We start from the raw sequence: 17373 nt of genomic DNA, 5'->3' as shown, positions 1-17373 counted from the left end.
GGGTCTGGTGCAAGGTTTGCCCTATGGCCCTAACCTCCCGATGAGAGTATTCTCAAGGATGGAAATTCCCTGAGAGGCACTAAAGCTTAGAAAGCATGAGGCAGGGGGGTCTCAGACCCCAGCTCAAGAGGTCAGTCCTGTCCTTCACTGGCTCTGGCCTCAAGCACAAGGCTACCCACAGTGTGCCATTCTCAGTTCACGCCCTGCACAAGGCCAAGAGAGGAACCTGGCTGGGGTCTGCCTGCCCGAGTGTGTGTGCCCCACACTTGTCTTTCTGTAATCTGGACGTCTTTCACTGAACAGGAGACTCCTAGGCCTTAGCAGTTCCAGCTCCTGTTGAAAGACAGTAGAATCTGTAGCTGATCCTTGGACTGGTGCTGTCTGAGCCCAGGCACTCGGATGAGCAAGGTAACTGATTTAATAGCTCTTACGAACCATTTCTGAGACTTCCTGCTTCCTCTAAGTAACCTAGAAATTGAGACAACACCCAGTTCTTTTTTTTTTTTTAAACAATGTAGCCAACAGAGCTCCAGATGAACAAATAATGTAACCACATACATACCCCCTGCAATCTAACCCCACCACCCCACCCCTCATAACACCTGGGAGTACGTTCTAGCATCCTTTCTCATTAACAGCTCCAGTTAGCCAAGATTCCATGTGGCCACCCTAGTTCTCAATGAAGATGATTTTATTCTCTGTCAAAAGATTCCTAAAAGACCCACCAAATAATAATCATGAAAGGCTGGACTGTCTGCAGGATCAATACCCGGGCCGCAGTAAGAGCTCAATCAATGTGTGTCACGTTTCTTTTAAGCAGTATTACAAGATCTCCGAAAGCCAGCTACTCAGAGCCCCACTAACTCCTTGCGAGAGCTTCATGTCACCTTTAACACCGCTTCCCAGCAGTTTGCAGGCAGTGGCACAGAGGGTCACCCTTGAGTGAAGTTAAACCTTTATCTTATCTAAGAGTGAGTCTGGAGAGAGCCCCAGGGCTCTGAGGCTTTCTCTTCTGCATAACCAAGCAGTTTCTCCATTCCCTCTGCACGTGACCTGGCTTAGAGTCCTTCCACCACCCCCCCCCCCCCAGGCTGCTGGCTCTTGGACACATGCCAGTGTGCTAGTGTCCTTGTTTAGCAGGCTCTGCAGTGACTCTGTGCTTCTCCAAGCCAGAGGTTGGCCTTGGGACTTGGCCTTGGGGCTGATGGGGCTGCAGGATTAACTGTGGTTTCCACAGAAGGAAACCACCCTGATGGGGCTTTGCCTTTGCAGCAAATGAGGTCAGAACACAGCACACTTGGAGGGCAGGGTATACTGAGTTTTGCTCAGTCTCCTGTGGCTTTTGACTGGAGTTCTTTCCCTCACACCCTGCCCACTCATATCAGGCTAGAGAGTTCAAAATCTGTCAGCTTAAGGTGTCTCAGAAACATTTTGGAATTGTGCCTCCAATGAAATGTATGTATCTGTCCCAAGGACTCACTTTAAATAGGAAAGTAACTGATAACTACTTATCAGCCCACCCTCCCTTAGCCTGAGGACCTGTGTTCTCAGAGCTTCGTTTGCTAGGGGAAAACAGATGAAGGAAGTGATTCTGCTCACCAGTACCCACTTCTGTTCGATTTTCTAAATTACTAACAGGAAACTCCAGGGCAGAATGCCACCCTTTGCTAAGTGTGATTGCTTATCTCCGACCCTCTGTTTCTGACCAGGCTGAGGGAGCGTCCACTTGTTCCCACTCTATAAGGCACAGCCCCTGTCAGCAATTTAAGTGTACAATGGAAAAGGCAGAAAAGCATCTAGAACAGGAGTTGGTGGTGTGGGAATTGGCCTCAGAGTGGCAACACCAGGGCTTGGTAGAACCTTCAAGAGGCTGAGCCCAGTGGAAGCTGGCTAGGTGATTGGGGCATTGGCTTTTGGAAATGAGACTGATTTATTTCCCCAGAGAAAGTTGTTATAAAGAGAAGCAATTGGCCCCTTCCCAGTCTCTGGCGTCTCTTGCTCTCATCTCCATGCTTACCACGGTAACACGGATGGCCCTGAAGTCCTCACCTGCTCCTGAATAGGCAGAGCCAATGATTACTCTCAGATCTTCAGTTGCTAAAGCTGGGACCTTTTTCTTTAAGTATTCTGCTTTGGGTATTTTGTTACAGCAACAGAAAATGAATTGACACTCCACTGTATAATTGAAGAGATAGACCTATATCAGAGAATCATGTCCAACTCACAGTATCATCTGGACCAAGGTGGGTAAATCCTGCTTAGAATGATGTGGATGTATCCCATAGCACAGGCACACACAACTGATGCACATGCACATTCTTACTTTCACATATACACTGTGGAGTTAGAAAGAATGAGATCAACCACGGAACCTCAAAGCCTCTAGCAATCTGATGGATCCTATGGGTTAGAGGACTCTAAATGGCTCTTGTTCTCCTGAAATCTGGTACAAGAGCCACACAAAAGAGAACCAATAAGCTGCCTGAACTCTGTGGTATCAGAGCTGCCAGGCACAGCAGCTGTGGCCTCTCAGAGGGCCAGACAGGTCCAGTGAGGGAAGTGAGACTAGAAGGAGAGGGAGGAAGAGAGCAGGGGCAAGGGGTAGAAGAAGAGCAGTGGGAGGGATGGGGAGGAGTCAGCATGACCTGTGAGGACACAGCAGGGCCACCTCAATGGATTTCCAGACTGTGAACAAGTGGGACTGGCCCAGTGGTTGATGGAAAGTGTCATCATGAGGGAAAGACTTCAAGATCTGTGGTGCTCTCATAGGGCATGGCCTCTTGAAAGGAAAGGGATGGGGTGAGAAGGTGGAGGCCAGATGGAGTAACTCAGTCCATCAGAACCTTGTAAGGCCCAGAAATGGGAAACCTTCAGGTTCTACTTCCCTGGTTCCTCCCTCATCTACCCATCCATTTATCCATTCATCCATCTATCCACCCATGCACTCATCCATCTCGGCATCCTTCCAGGCATACATCCTTCCAATCAATCAACAACAACTAAAGAAACGTGTCAACTCCAGATAGAGGGTTAGGCTTGGCATGCTGAGCTTATATTCTATGGAGGATCCCAGACAATTTAAGAGAAGACTGAAGTGAAATACGATGAGGTTATAGCAGGATTATAATATGAAACGAGGGGTCCACCTCTCCCAACATGAGAAACAGGAGATTAGAAACAGGAGATTTACTGTGGTGCTATTTGTAACCACATGCAGAGATTTACTACTGGTCTGTATCCCCAAAGGCAGAGTTGCTGTATCACTATTCATCATGGAGATAAACTGACCTGAATAGATCACAGACAAAATCAAGAAAGAAAGGAAGAAAAAAAGAAAGAAAGGAAGGAAGGAAGGAAAGAAGGAGGGAGGGAGAGAGGGAGGGAGGGAAGAAAAGAAGAAAATGTTTTTCTGATTTTGGCAGCCCCTGAGTCCAGGAATACTTTGGCACACAGAGCCTTGACTACATCCATTATGGCAATTTACAGCGTGGTTACTGAGCACACGTTCTCCAGAACCTTAAATAGCTTCCATAGATGCGGATGACGGACATATAACACAGACTGCATATATGTACATCCTTTCTGGAAAGATGGGCCTGCAGCTTGGTCTGGACTCTCACTATTAAACAATTAGAGTCTCTGCCCTTCCATGTTCCTATTACTCTCAGGCTGGATGAACTCAGAATGGATTCCCATGGATCTCTCCCCTCAGACAGCCGACCACGTACTGGGAAAGGCAATATATGCTTACTAATTCAGACACAATGTGTCCCTCGCAAGATGGTGGGTTAGAAACGTAATTCTCAAGTTCTTGCATTAGGATTTGATGACATCGTGAGTGTAGACCCCAAGGTGGCATGAGTTACTTTAAACAAAACGAAGACTTGAGTCAGTGCACACGTGATGCAGAGCATGTGGTACCCTCCACCATGTTTGTAAGCTGCAAGAGCCCTCAGCAAATGCCGAGAAGATGCCCATACCAAGTTCTCCGACTTCCCAGCCTCCAAAGACATGAGCTCAATCAACTTCTATTCTTAAACAATTACCCAGTCTGTGGTGTTCCGTTAGAGCAATAGGAAGTGGAGCACGGTGCTGGTGAAAAGTGACAAGACAGAAGGACTGGGGTGTGATTTCAAAAGAACCTAAAATGGGCTGGGAACATCTCTCAGCTTCCTCACCTGTAAAGGTAAACACATCCTCCTCCAGGGCACTGGTGAGGTTTGCACACAGAAACACTGATCTGTCTAGATGCATCATGCTATGAAAGGATGAGGCAATTCACCGTTTAAAGGGAAGATGGTGATAACTTAGATCAAGAAAGAGCCGAGAAATCCCGCATGCTGTTCTGGCTCTTCCAGCTGCTCATGTCAGAAGCCTTAGGACCACCCCAGACACCTCTCTGCCTCTCACACCCACTTGCCCCACCTACATGATGACGTCCAGAAGTGAGGTGCATGTTCGCACATCTGCAGCCACCCTGGAGGGTGAGCCACTGCCACCTCCTATCTAGGTCACTGAAGCAACTGTCTCACCAGCCTCTCCGCTAGGACACTTACCTCCCTTCTCATATCCCAGGAAACTGCCAGCCTGAGTATCAGATGTGGCATTTCACTACTCTGCCCCAACCCCTGAAATACCCCATCCCACATTTCCATCAAGAATAAAGTCTCCACAATACACAGAAGTCATTACTCCCTATGACCACCTCCTACACATTCCATTCTTACACTTCCACTCCTAATCCAGCCGCCCGGCCTCCCACACAGCAGAGGGACTTCCTCCTTGAGACATTTATTTGCATTGCCTCTGCTTTACAATCAGAATATCCCTCCCTTAGGAAACTCCCTTACTGCTACAGCCAGTGAAGCGAACATAAAATCTCACTTGGCAGGTGTGGTGGTTTGAATGAGAATGGACCCTGGAGGTTCATACATTTGGATGCTTGGTGCCCAGTTAGTGGAGCTATATGGAAAGGATCAGGACATATGGCCCTGCTGGAGGAGGTGTGTCACTGGGGGTGGGCACTGAGGTTTCAAAAGCTCATACCAATCCCAGTTAACTTGTTCTCTCTGTCTCTGTCTCTGTCTCTGTCTCTGTCTCTGTCTCTCTCTCTCTCTCTCTCTCTCTCTCTCTCTCTCTCTCCTCTCTCTCTTCTCTCTCTCTCTTCTCTCTCCTCTCTCTCTTTCTCTCCCTCCCTCCCTCTCTCCCTCTCCCTCCTCTCCCCCCCCCAGTCTGTCTCTTTCTGCCTCCAACTTGTTGATCAGGATGCAGACTCTTAACTATTGCCCCAGCACCATGCCTGCCTGCCTTCTGCCATGTTCCCTGCTGTGACAATCATGGATTCTAATCCTATGGAACTATGAGCCCCCAGGTTAACTGTATTCTTTTATAAATCGTGTTGTTCATAATGTCTCTTTAGAGCAATAGAAAAGTAACAGACACCAGGTAAACCCACAGCATTCTGCTGGAACCGGTGTTTTCACTGTATTGGCTGATCATGCCAGTGAGGGTGTCTCAGGATCTGCCTCGACACAAGTCACCCTTTGCCTTCCACCCTCCACCCTCATGCTACAATGAAACTAGAACCCTCTCTTTCTTTCCTATGGTGAGACCCGTGACCTAACAGCAGCCGTGTGTTGTCAGAGCTCTAGATTCTCTGAGCAGTTGCTGGAGAGACATCTGTGACAGTATCCATCCATATGTTAGTCACATCTCGCTCCTCCAGGACCAGTTTCTGCCACTGTGAATTTAAACCAGTGTGGAAGCTGCCTTGTCCTTGTTGGTGCAGGGAGACAAAGGATGTACTTCTCTGAGAACAAAAACCAGGACATCTTCAACTGCTCAGTGACTCAGCCTGACTGCTCTTCAACTCACACCCATTACAGAAGGGAAAGATAGAGGGAGGAAAGGAAGGAGGGAGGTAAGAAGGGAGGGAGGAAAGGAAGAAGGGAAGGAAGAAGGGAGGGAGAGAAGAAAGGAGGGAAGAAAGGAAGGAAGCAGGGAAGGAAGGAGGGAAGGAAAGAGAGAAGGAGAAAGGGAGGGAGGTAAGGAGGGAGGGAGGTAGTGTCTATTAAAGGTGACATTTGAGGTGTCTATACCCAGATCCCTCTAGAGTTGAGTGCCAGTGGCAAACATCACCCCCATTTGCTCAATATATGCTGCAGAACACAGGCTGTGGCACTCATGCATTGTCAACAATTAAAGATCAGCAAGCTTTAAAAGAAGCAGCCAATCCAGAAATGAGCAGAACATTATGGCACCACACTTCCTGTCTCAAGAGACAACAAATCCATGGGGATGCTGAACTCAGGAGAAAGCTGAGTTTGAAAAATGCATCTTTCAACTGACACTCCTTCAGACCTAGACATGATGGTTGGAGCCAAACTGGATATTGACTTATGAGGTTCCCATATATCTGGGTAGTAGGTCTTTACATGGACTTAATCAACCAACCCACAGGGTATTGTCTAAATGACCCCAAGTTGTTGACACATCACAAAGGAAGAGGCCAAGCACCAAAAAATTAGCATCAGGTAGGAAGTTAAGCTTTCAATCCCTGTGTTTTTGTTGCACCAGATGAATATCTTGGGACAGGTCCAAAAACACAGTTGGCCTCTCTTCCAAAGACAGGTGTCCCAGGATGCCTCCAAGCATTTCCCTTAGAATTCTGTTCCCACTGCTCAGGGACCTGCAGATGAACCATGTTAAGACCCTTCCTTCTCCGTGGATAAGTACTCATTTATTTCAGCAGGACACCACACAGTTTCTAACCTTGCTTGTTGACTTACTCACAAGTTTCCTTTGTCTTCATTACCAGAATATAAGCTCCCAAAGGGTAGGACCCATTTAGGGCTAATTCTAGTAGCCTTGGTGACCAACACGATGCCTGGGACTTGGGAGATAACTAACAACTATGCAAGAAATAAGGAAAGCATGAACTAGTGAGAGAAAATGAGTAAATAGAGTTGCTTGTTGCCTTGATGACTAGAGCAGTAGACTTGGTTCCTCCAAAGGAGTGTTCACTCTGACTATTAGGGAAGCATGTTGCGCGCACACTGCCCATGCAGACCGCATGCACCCCTCCACATAACTCTAGCTAGGAGAGTACTGTGACAAATTATGTGACCCAACTGTATCCATAGCAAACTGAACTAGGCCAGGACAACACCCCGAGTATAGTAGAACCTGTGCATAGGTTGGCAGTGACTTGAGTGATCTTTTTAAAAATTAAAATATTTATTAGGAAGCATTTACCTTCTTTTTTGCTGCTTTGATTGGTTTTACAAAAGGGTTTTGTTTCTGCAAGATATAGTCTTTGAAATAAATTCTTTTGAGTTCCCAAGTTTGATAGTTAAGATAATAACCATTTCTTGTGCTAGTATAAGGTTTGTTTTTGGTTTTTTTCATACATTTTTTTTAAATTAAAATACAATTACATTATTTTACCCTTCTCTTTTCTCTTCAATCAACCCCTACCTCTCATGTACAGATCCCCTTGCTCTGTCTCAAAGTCTCAAAATCATGGCCTGTTTTATGAGTGGTCATCTTGAAAAGGTAAATCAGGTCCCCACTCTGGATCTTCCCTCTTGGAACACAGATGACTGAAACCATACAGCTTTAAAGCAGGAGTCATGATGAGGTGATTGAAAATATCAAAATTAAGAACAAGTGATGGACTCAGAGGGAGGTGATGAGGATAGTCCAGAGAGGATAGCTTGAGGTATTTAGAGAGGCTGGGAAGCCAGGAGAGGAGGCGTTGGTTTTCAAGGCTGCCCAAGTTCAGGCCCTCAACTGCTGCATGTCTAGCAGTCTTCTTGCTAGACTCCCTGGATTCCTGGATAATTTCCTTGAGCCTTAAAAATACATCACTTGCCATGCACCACACATATCTAAAATGAAGTATTTGAATAAATGTTGTCCCTCATAATAAGAGCCCAGCATACAATAAAACACCAGCATAAACTAGCTCTGTCCAAGGTTCTGAGCTATAAGCAGCTCCAAATCCCTGAACTAGAAAGTAGACAAGAGTCCTTCCATATCCTTCCCACTGTGATACAGAAGAGCATGCCTTCTCTGCATCTGCAGAGCCTGCCATGACTTTGATCTTGCCCCCACCCTTTAGAAATAGAGTGACCTCGGTGTCCTGATTCCCAATATCCGAGAGTGTGAACCCATGTCAACACACTGACTCTCTGGAAGTAATCAAGTCAAATGAGATCATTAGGGTTACCTCTAATCCAATAGAACTCAGTGTTCTCATTAAAAAGGAAAAAGTAGGGGGGGGCATACTTACATGGAGGAGATGCTGGGTGAAGATGAAGGAGGCGTACTAACAAACCAAGAAACACTCCAAATACCAGCCATTGCCAGCACTTGAAAAAGAGGCTCAGGAAAGATCATTCCTCACGCCTCAAAAACCCAAGCTGGAGACAAGCTATAAAGGACAAACATCCCACCTTTAAAGGATCAAACTATGACACCTCAAAACACATCACTTTTCCAGTCTTTTTTTTTTTTTTTTCCCTAGAAGAGAACAAAACTTGAGAGCTACACAGAGAAGCTTTGGCGGATCACCTCTTATCTGACAAAAAAACTGGGTAGTTCTGAAAACAGGAAAACCATAAATCCTCCCTCAAAGACACATTCTGTGGCTATGCAAACCACAGGAAGTGAACTCCAAGATGGATTGAGGGAGCCCTTCCCTGAGTCAGCCTTCACTGAAAGCCCACACCCATTGCTTTTATCCTGGCACTTGGCTGAGACTTTTTTCTCCCTGGTTAAGCTGCCATATAAGGGTGCCCCAGGCATTAGCAAAATGTACACTCTAATAACCTTCTGCTAATTTTTTTTTGTCCTTAACCTGTTCTTTGTTTGTATAAATTACAGGGCACCGGCCAAGATAGAGAAAGAAAGGAGACTTTCTTTCCTTCCCTCTGAGCATAAGTGAGGCTCCATACAAATTTACCTAAGAGCCCCACTTTAGAAGAAGTCTCATTCCATTTTTTCACTGTACTTCTCAATCTGACGACTTCTGCCTTGAGGACTGACTTATAGTCCTTGACCACCGGTGCAGAGACCACACATGATCTGTTGTGGACTTAACTATGTCTCCTTAAAATGTAAAGGCTAAATTCCAAATTCCTACTATCTTGGAATAGAACCATATCTGCAGCAAGCACTTTGAAGATATAAACAAAGGAAAAGGAAGCCCTTAAGGGAGGCTGTAACCCATTCTGAGCACTGTTCTTGTGAGCAGACAAGAAGATGCCAAAGGTGCAGTTGTTGAGAGGAGCAACCAGGGAAAAAGGAGATGAGATGATCACCTGCCAATAAACTAGACGAACCAGGGAAAAAGGCAATGAGATGACCATCTGCCAATCAACTAGAGGCCATAGAAGAAACCATCCTTTCTGGCAGGTTGATCTTGGGCTCTTAGCTTCCAGAAACATGGAAAAACTGAGTGGAGTTACCAAATATAATTAGCTAGGTACATGGCTGACTCTAATACAGACTACATTTCCCAGTTCTTCTTGCAGGTAGGTTTGGCCATGTGATTAGGTTTTAGCCCATAAGGCTCTAAGAGGAAATGTGAAGTATAGCTTCAGAAAAGTGTTCTTAAAGGGAAAGACCGGGTAGTCCATGTTCACTTTATCAGTCCTGAAGGCTGCAAAATAGGACCTAGTGGGTGGAGTTTCTGCAGGCAGCTTGGGTCAAGAGACAGTGTGTGCATGCCAAGGAAGCAACATGGAAGATAGTGCTCTCTCTCTCCAACTCACAGCATTTCTGGGTGGAGGCCTCCAAGGGCAGCAAACTGTGGCTGGTAAATACAGGAGAGAAACTAACAGGGAGTAAATGTTATTCAGTCAAGTCCACCTTGGAGCCAATGTTCTATGGATTTTGTGAGGAGCAAAATGCAGGTGTACCTCAAACAATCCACTATTTCCAAGGTTTGCTTTCACCCTTAATAAACTTAAGACCAACTGTCATCATTTTCTCTTTCGGCCTCCTCCCTCCATCCCTTTCCACACCTCTTCCAAGGAGAAGGTCATCACTGGCCAGTCTCACACAGAGAGGATGGAGACTGCCAACGGTCATGCTAATTTTAAGCGGATTTAGGGTTGGGCCTACTAAGTAGGCAGTTAGAGACACGCAGAACTATTATCCACCACCCTGCTAGTCTATGTCCAATCCCTGTCCGTATCTCAAATTATTTCATTGGCTTCTTATATACGCTATCCCTACTCAAAAAGTCATAGAACCAGAAACAGAAGGAAGTGCACTCAAGCCCCTCAGACTCTAACTATAAGCAACCTCCTCTTCCAGGCTTGTTCTCTACAAACATCTACTAAAACCAAATGAGACTTCTTGCTCCTTCCAATTGCTACTCACACACTTTCTACTTGTACCCATGGCATCCTGCTTCAAGGGCCTTCCTGGTCTATCGAAGAATTTCTACAGTACTTAAGTCTAGAATCTGAGGGCAGTGCAATGTAAGAGCCAGCTTCATTATTACCTGGGGTTCTTCACCTATAAGGTGGGAATAATAACACACTCTCACACAGATGTTCCAAAGTCAAAGACGAGAAGTGGTCGTATAAACTTAAACCTCTCAGTAGGAGCAACTGCCCCAAAATTGGCATTGGGACCATCCTTTTGTGTCTATCTTGATTCTGTAGTTGTTCATTTTTAAAGTAAGTCCCTTCATTTTGGCCTGGAGTCTTCCCAGGTGCTTTACAATTATGGCTCCAGGTTGTCCCCAGAGCAATATCATCAGACTTTCACCACCACCATCATCATCTCCACCCCATTACAGATGAAGAAACAAGCCTAGATTTGAATTTAAGTTTGACTTCACAACCCAAACTTCTAACCTTCTCTAAACTCCTCAAGGCAGAGGCTGTCTTTCTAAAGCACACTGCCTTGCCTGGGAGGAGTCCACTGTGCTTCTACCCCAGGCCTTCTCTAGAGCTCTGATGGAGTCCTGTGTCAAGGCTCTAGCAGGAAAGGGAAATAACCTGGTACGGGATTGCCTGCTGCCCAGTAGACCTCAAGGTGGCTAAGGATGTACCTGGTTCTGATGCCAAAGGGGCTTTAACAAGAAACATCAACAACCCCTTTCAATGAGGCTAAAGACGCCCGTTCTAAAGAATGTGTCAAATGGAAAGGCACCCAGAGACGGCCCAGCTGTCTTAACTCCTCATACTTCTCTGGCCTTTCAGGTCCCTCCAAGCCCTTGTGCCCACCATCTCCAGCGTCCTCCACGATGGAATGCTATGAAGTAGGAAAGAGTTAGAATGCCTGTTATAGAGTGGGGGGCGTGGCCTGGGTGTGGCTCTCATTTTTCCCTCACTACACCATTGCCTCTTCTCACAGGTTTAAGAGCCCTTCCTTTCTGAGCTCACTTCTCCAGGCCGCCAGCTTTCATGCTCCAGGACACAAGGGTTGCCCCGCCCACACCTCATGCCCTTTTCACAGTCCCTCTGTTCATGTGTAGATTGCTAGCAGGGTACCCCAGCAGGAAAGGCCAGAGTTAGGAAAGCTTTGACATTTTAAAGGAGCCTTTACTGAGTCTAGTTCAAGCTTTCCATTTTATAGATGGAGAACATGAGACCCCTCGCGGATATGATTTGTCTGTTCTCTGGTGGGGACTTTTCATCTCCAAGTGCTTCAAAGTGCCAAATGCTTGCCTGTGAACGGATAGATCTGAGAACCCCTAAAGTAGCCACTCTCGACCTGTGGCTCAGGAACACACACACACACACACACACACACACACACACACACACACATCTGCATCTATCACTCTATCTCTGAGTTGCCTCCTGCCTGGATTATTGAAGTATCCTCTCTTGGGGAGGTCTGCAATCTGGCAGTGTGGAAATCCCCCAATCAACCTTTAAATTCTCACTTAGAGTTGGCAGTATTGCATCACTGGTGCCACTTAGAATCACACTACCTGACACCTCCCTTCCCCCCAGCTACCACTTCCGTCCCCAATTTGAAGCAGAGGCTTCTGGGAGCTTAGACGGCTGAAGCTGATGAGGCTGTTTTCTGGGCGATCCTCAGATAATTTGACAGAAGACCCCATTGGCTTCGGCCTCCAAACTGAATGCCTGAGATAGTAGAGCAGATAGATCAGGGGTCACCTGACTCAGAGCCAACAGGCAGAGCAAACCAGCAAACGAGACCGCTTTGGAGATGGGAGAAGGAGCCATGATGGCTAGAAGATTGGCCAATGGAGAGTGCTCCGTGCAAAGCAAAGCCTGGCACACAGGGCTGAATAGCAAAGGGCCAACAGGGACACCTCTTAAGGATGTGTGAGCAAGCACTTGGGAGAGGCTGAAGGCAAGGATACACTTTCTCTGCCTTCATTTTCTCCTTCAACCCAGCGACTGCAGCAGAGAGAAGCACTGTGTCCCAGACCATAAGTTAGCATGGAACGCCCTGCCCTCACCCATGCTGCAGGTCCTGTCGCATCTACCTGCATGTGGCCCTCCAGCCAACTGCCCTCCTCTGCAGCGCAGACCCAGTGCCCACACCTACCCACTCCGTGCCGCTCCTTGTCAGTTTTGCGCCAGGGGGTCATGGCTAGACCGGAGCCTTGAGAGACTCCTGTTCTCTAGTGAAGAAGTTGGCTGGGGTGGTTAGGCGCCTTGCAGGGCCCCACTTCCTTCCTCTTTTTAAACTCTCTCTCTTAAGGTCCGCCTTCCCCTCCTCTAGGTTCCCACCCCCCTCCTCCCCCTTCTTCTCCAGCAGGGGCACACTATTTTTGCTAAGAGCTAAAAGACTGCCTGCAAAACTTGGAGACCACCCTCATTTTTCTCTTCCCCAGGCGAGTGGCTACAAGGCGGACAGGTACTTAAAGCCAATCCAGACCACAAGGGTAGAGTTTCCGTGACTTCTGAACCCCGTTAGTGACTAAGCATGAGCTTTGGGGGCTGATCTTTATTTCTCTGTGATTCGGGTTCTTTATCAGGAATATGGGATAGGGGTACCCCCTCCACCTGCTTTTCGTGAGGATTAGAGAAGAACCTGTGCTCAGTGGGTGACACGCAAGAGATGGGGTCACTTTAGTTAGCATCTTTTCTGTGCCACGGACCCAACGGGAAATCCGATGAGAGCTCAGGAGACTCCTCTCTAACACTACTTAAGCAGATCAGGAGGTCAAGGGCACCCTTACCACCAGCAAGCGTGGGCTGGGGAAGAGTCAGCCAGGATGACTTAGGCAGATGTTTCCTCACAAAACCTAAAGTTTGTTCTTGGAATAGATTCTATTGAAAAGGAAAATGTCTCTCAGGGCTACCTTAATGATGATCTAAGTCTCCTCGAATTTTCTTTCTTTATTACCATTTCTGCAACCTCTTTCTTGTCCTACCCCAGACACATTAGGAAGAACTAGGCAAAAATCACCACTGACAGCTCTCACAAAATACCAATTTTCTCTCATTTTAATGTATTGGCTTTTCAGTTTCTGACAGCACAAGTTGGGTGTATCTATTATGTGAATTTTTCCTAGGGACACATGAATCCCTCTAGTCATCTCAGATAGTGCGCTAATGACATACCATAGTAATGATTGCTCTCAAGTTTAGGTTGGAGAACAAAAAGTTTGCTGTGCTTGCTTATAATAACACAACTGAGGGGATACATACAGGAACATGGGTGAACCCCAAACTAGCCACATCATTAAAATGTCTCACCCCCAACCTGGATGAGAACTTCCTTGTAGCTGCACAGATGTAGTCTCTTCCGTATACTCTGTCACCTCTCAGACTATGCGACTGTATACCTGGGACAGAGTTACATGTGGTGGCCAGAGAGACTCAGAAAGGAGTGACTAAAATCCCAGAAGGGGTTCTAATGACTCCCCCACACTCCCTTGCCAACAGGCAAAATCTTGAGGGTCTCTTGAGGATAGTCACAGCTGCTCTAGCAACCCTGGTAAGAGCTGGAAGATTCAGAGGACAGCACTCCGCAGCAGCATCTACAGTAAGCAGCTGTGTCATGGTTTTGCCAGAAGATCAAAGCCAGAAGATTGTGTGTATGTGTTTAATACTCATGACTTAGTAACTTTTTTGTTGCTGTTACAAGACACCAATGACCAAGGCAACTTGCAAAGAAAGCATTTAATTTAGGGTTTACAGTTCAGAAGGGTAGTACCATCCATGGTCATCTAGGCTGTGACCATGAAAGCAGACAGGAAGACAGACATAGGGCTGGAGCAGTAGTAGATCACTTATATCTGATCCACAAGCATGAGGCAGGAGAGTTAACTGAGATTAGCAAGGGCTTTTGAAACTTCAAAGCCTACCCCTAGTGACACACCTCCTCCAACAGGGCCATCCTTCCCAATCCTTCCCAAACAGTTCCACCAACTGGGAATAAAGCATTTTAATACATGAGTCTATGGGGACAATTATCAACCACCACCAGCACAACACACACACACACACACACACACACACACACGTTTGCACACACACACATGCATGCACATACATATAAATATCACATCTATTAAGTCTGAAATCTGGAGTTCAGATTGTGAAAGCTTCATTTCTCTTATAAAGAATTTACATTAGTCCCTTGATATTTTCCATTGACTTTCAAAAACTGAAAGATATATATCTGATCCTGTGGGGCAGGTTGAAAAGTCAAGCAGGAGCTAAGAGATATAATTTCTTCTTTGTCAAGGTCCCCCCAGCCTTGTCTTTAAAGCTGGTGAACTGACTGGGTGCTGAACTCCCTTGGTAGGGGGACAGAGTGACATGGTTTCTGCCCCTGGTATAGAGCCAGCAGGCATGGTCCTCCAGGAGTATCTATGGCTCCTTTGTCCAGAAGACTTATTTGTATAATAATGTACATAGTTTCATGTCCCTCCAAAGAATAAGGACTCCATGATAATCAGAGACAGCATGAGTCTGGGAGGTGAAGGTATGGCTAATGTCCCAGCAAAATGGTAAACACTTGGACCTTCAGGACAGTTCTTAAGGCTGTGGAAAAGAACTCTAAAAAGTATGAATTTGAAAATATATAATTTCTCAACTGTGCAAAAATATAAGGATACAATATGAATTATATAAGGAGCCTCACAGATCTAAAGGGAACAGAGGCAGCGGCACTGTGGGCCAGCTTGTCAGAAGGATACCAAGGAAGGAGATACAGAGACGTAGGGAGTGGTGAGCATAAGGCAAGATCCCACATAGCTAAAGTTGTTTTTTTGTTTGTTTGTTTGGTTGGTTGGTTGGTTGGTTGGTTGGTTGTTTGGTTGGTTGGTTGGTTGGTTTATCCTTACAAATGCTGGCAGATTCCTGAGTTCAACCTGGGACAGAGCTAATTTAGGTCCAGGTGTGGCCAGAACGGTGATCTCCGGACAAAGTCCCACTGGGCTAAGTTTACAAACAAGATCTCTGAATTCTTTTGCAATGTTGAAAAAAAAAGAAAGAAAGAAAAGTGCACTTGCTGTCCATTTCCTAAGAATCAAGGGCTGAGCTGTGAGATGCTGATTCATAGGATAACCAAAGGGGACCTGGAATAAATAATTGAATTGATATGTAATTTAAAAACACTGAACTTTTTGGTCCTCATGAGTTGAGCTAACAGAAAGAAACATCAGTGCTTTAGAATGTTTCTCTAGCAAGAGGTGAGCTGTCTGGAGATCTCTGGAGAGGAAACAGCTCTTCAAGATTTTTTTTTCTAGCAGAATTTCTGATTTTAGTCAGAAAATCCATGGAGAGCAGACACAGCTCTTTTAGAATCAGTTCTAAGAGGACTTCTGACCTTGCTCAAGAATTACTTGGGTTGTCTGAGGAGTGAACACAGCTTTAAAAAAAAATTTTTTTTAAATTTTCTAGATTTCTTATTTTGATCAGAAAACCCAATAATTACTTTTAGAACTTTTTCTAGCAGGATTTTTGACTTGATAGGAAGATCCAAGAAATTTTTTACAGCAGTTTTTCTGACTTTGTTCAGAAAACCCATGAGCTATCTAGAGAGATTTTCAAATTTTTACTAGCAGAGAGAGCTGTCTCAACCAGAGAGCTTTTAGAATAGCAAGAAAAAGCTGTCTAGGGCAGAGTAAAACACACACACACACACACACAGAGAGAGAGAGAGAGAGAGAGAGAGAGAGAGAGAGAGAGAGAGAGAGACAGAGACAGAGACAGAGACAGAGACAGAGACAGAGAGACAGAGAGACAGAGAGAGAGAGGAAGAGACAGAGAGTGCACACAAGCATGCAGATTGCCATCTCAGCAGAAAGTGCAGTCAGCTTGGACCTACTATCTGACTTGCAGTCTTTTGTATCCAGATCTCAAACATCCCTGGTCTCAGACCTAGCCAAGGCTGGTCCTTGGTAGTGTGGTCAGACTCACTTATATCATCAAAAATCATCTCTTTTAAGGCCCAATGAATTGTAGGTGGAAATCACATCTATAAAGTTTGTTCCAACGCCTTGGTGGATATTTGATTGAGAGCCTTGTCAAGTCTTAATCATCACAACAGTATAACAGTTTGTCACTACGTATCATAGACTGGCAAACATTTTCAGAAATAGCCAAGTTGGTAAATATTTCAGCCTTTGGAGGCAAATTCAGGGATACTATGAAAATATTTACATAATGACAGGCATGTAATTCTGCCTTATGATTACAGTCAATATCTAGAAGCCAGTGTAGGAGGAAGTATGTGAGAAGGCCTGCCTGTCAACAATCATGATTTGAATATGCTTGGCCCAGGTAGTGGCACTATTAGGAGGGGTGACCTTGCTGGAAGAAGCATGTCATTGTGGGCATGGGCTTTAGGATCTTCATCTTAGCTGCCTGGAAGCCAGTCTTCTCCTATTTGCCTTCAAAACAAGATGTTGAGCTCTCAGCTCCTCTTGCACCATGCCTGCCTGGATGTTGCCATGCTCCCACCTTGATGATAATGGACCAAACCTCTGAACCTGTAAGCCAGCACCAATTAAATGTTATCCTTATAAGAGTTGCTTTGGTCATGGTGTGTGTTCACAGTAGTAAAACCCTAAGACAAGAACTGACTTTGAACCATTAACTCCTCTTCTTTCTCACAGTTTATTTTATGTGTATGGGTATTTTGGCTGCATATATGTTTGTATACTACATGTACACAGTGCCTATGGGGCTCAGGAGCGGGCATCAGTCTCCTTGGAACTGGAGTTACAGTGGTTGTGACCTAATATGTGATTGCCGAGAGCTGAACCGAGGGTTCTCTAGAAGAGCAGCTAGTGCTCTTAATCACTGAGCCATCTTTCTAGTCCTTAAGTGCATTTTAAAAACTTATTGTTAATGAGCATGCCATAGGCTAGCAATGAGATCTCTCTCAATTGTAAGACTAAGCTGTCAAGGTCCTAAC

General features: G+C 45.7%; 1 protein-coding gene across 1 annotated transcript in view; it reads right to left on the bottom strand.

The window, feature by feature from the left end:
* The window catches only part of Dock2 (dedicator of cytokinesis 2), a 409472-nt gene extending 396821 nt beyond the window's left edge, over positions 1-12651 (bottom strand). Inside the window, exon 1 of the mRNA XM_034506657.2 lies at positions 12544-12651. Within this exon, the coding sequence (XP_034362548.1) occupies positions 12544-12586 (43 nt within the window). The 5' untranslated portion in view covers positions 12587-12651. The remainder of the gene's footprint in view (positions 1-12543) is intronic.
* Between the last annotated feature and the right edge of the window lie 4722 nt (positions 12652-17373).

This window comes from Arvicanthis niloticus, chromosome 6, assembly GCF_011762505.2.
Source record: "Arvicanthis niloticus isolate mArvNil1 chromosome 6, mArvNil1.pat.X, whole genome shotgun sequence".
NCBI lineage: Eukaryota > Metazoa > Chordata > Mammalia > Rodentia > Muridae > Arvicanthis > Arvicanthis niloticus.
The sequence above is the reverse complement of the archived record's forward strand: the minus strand, read 5'-3'. Positions and strand labels throughout refer to the sequence as shown.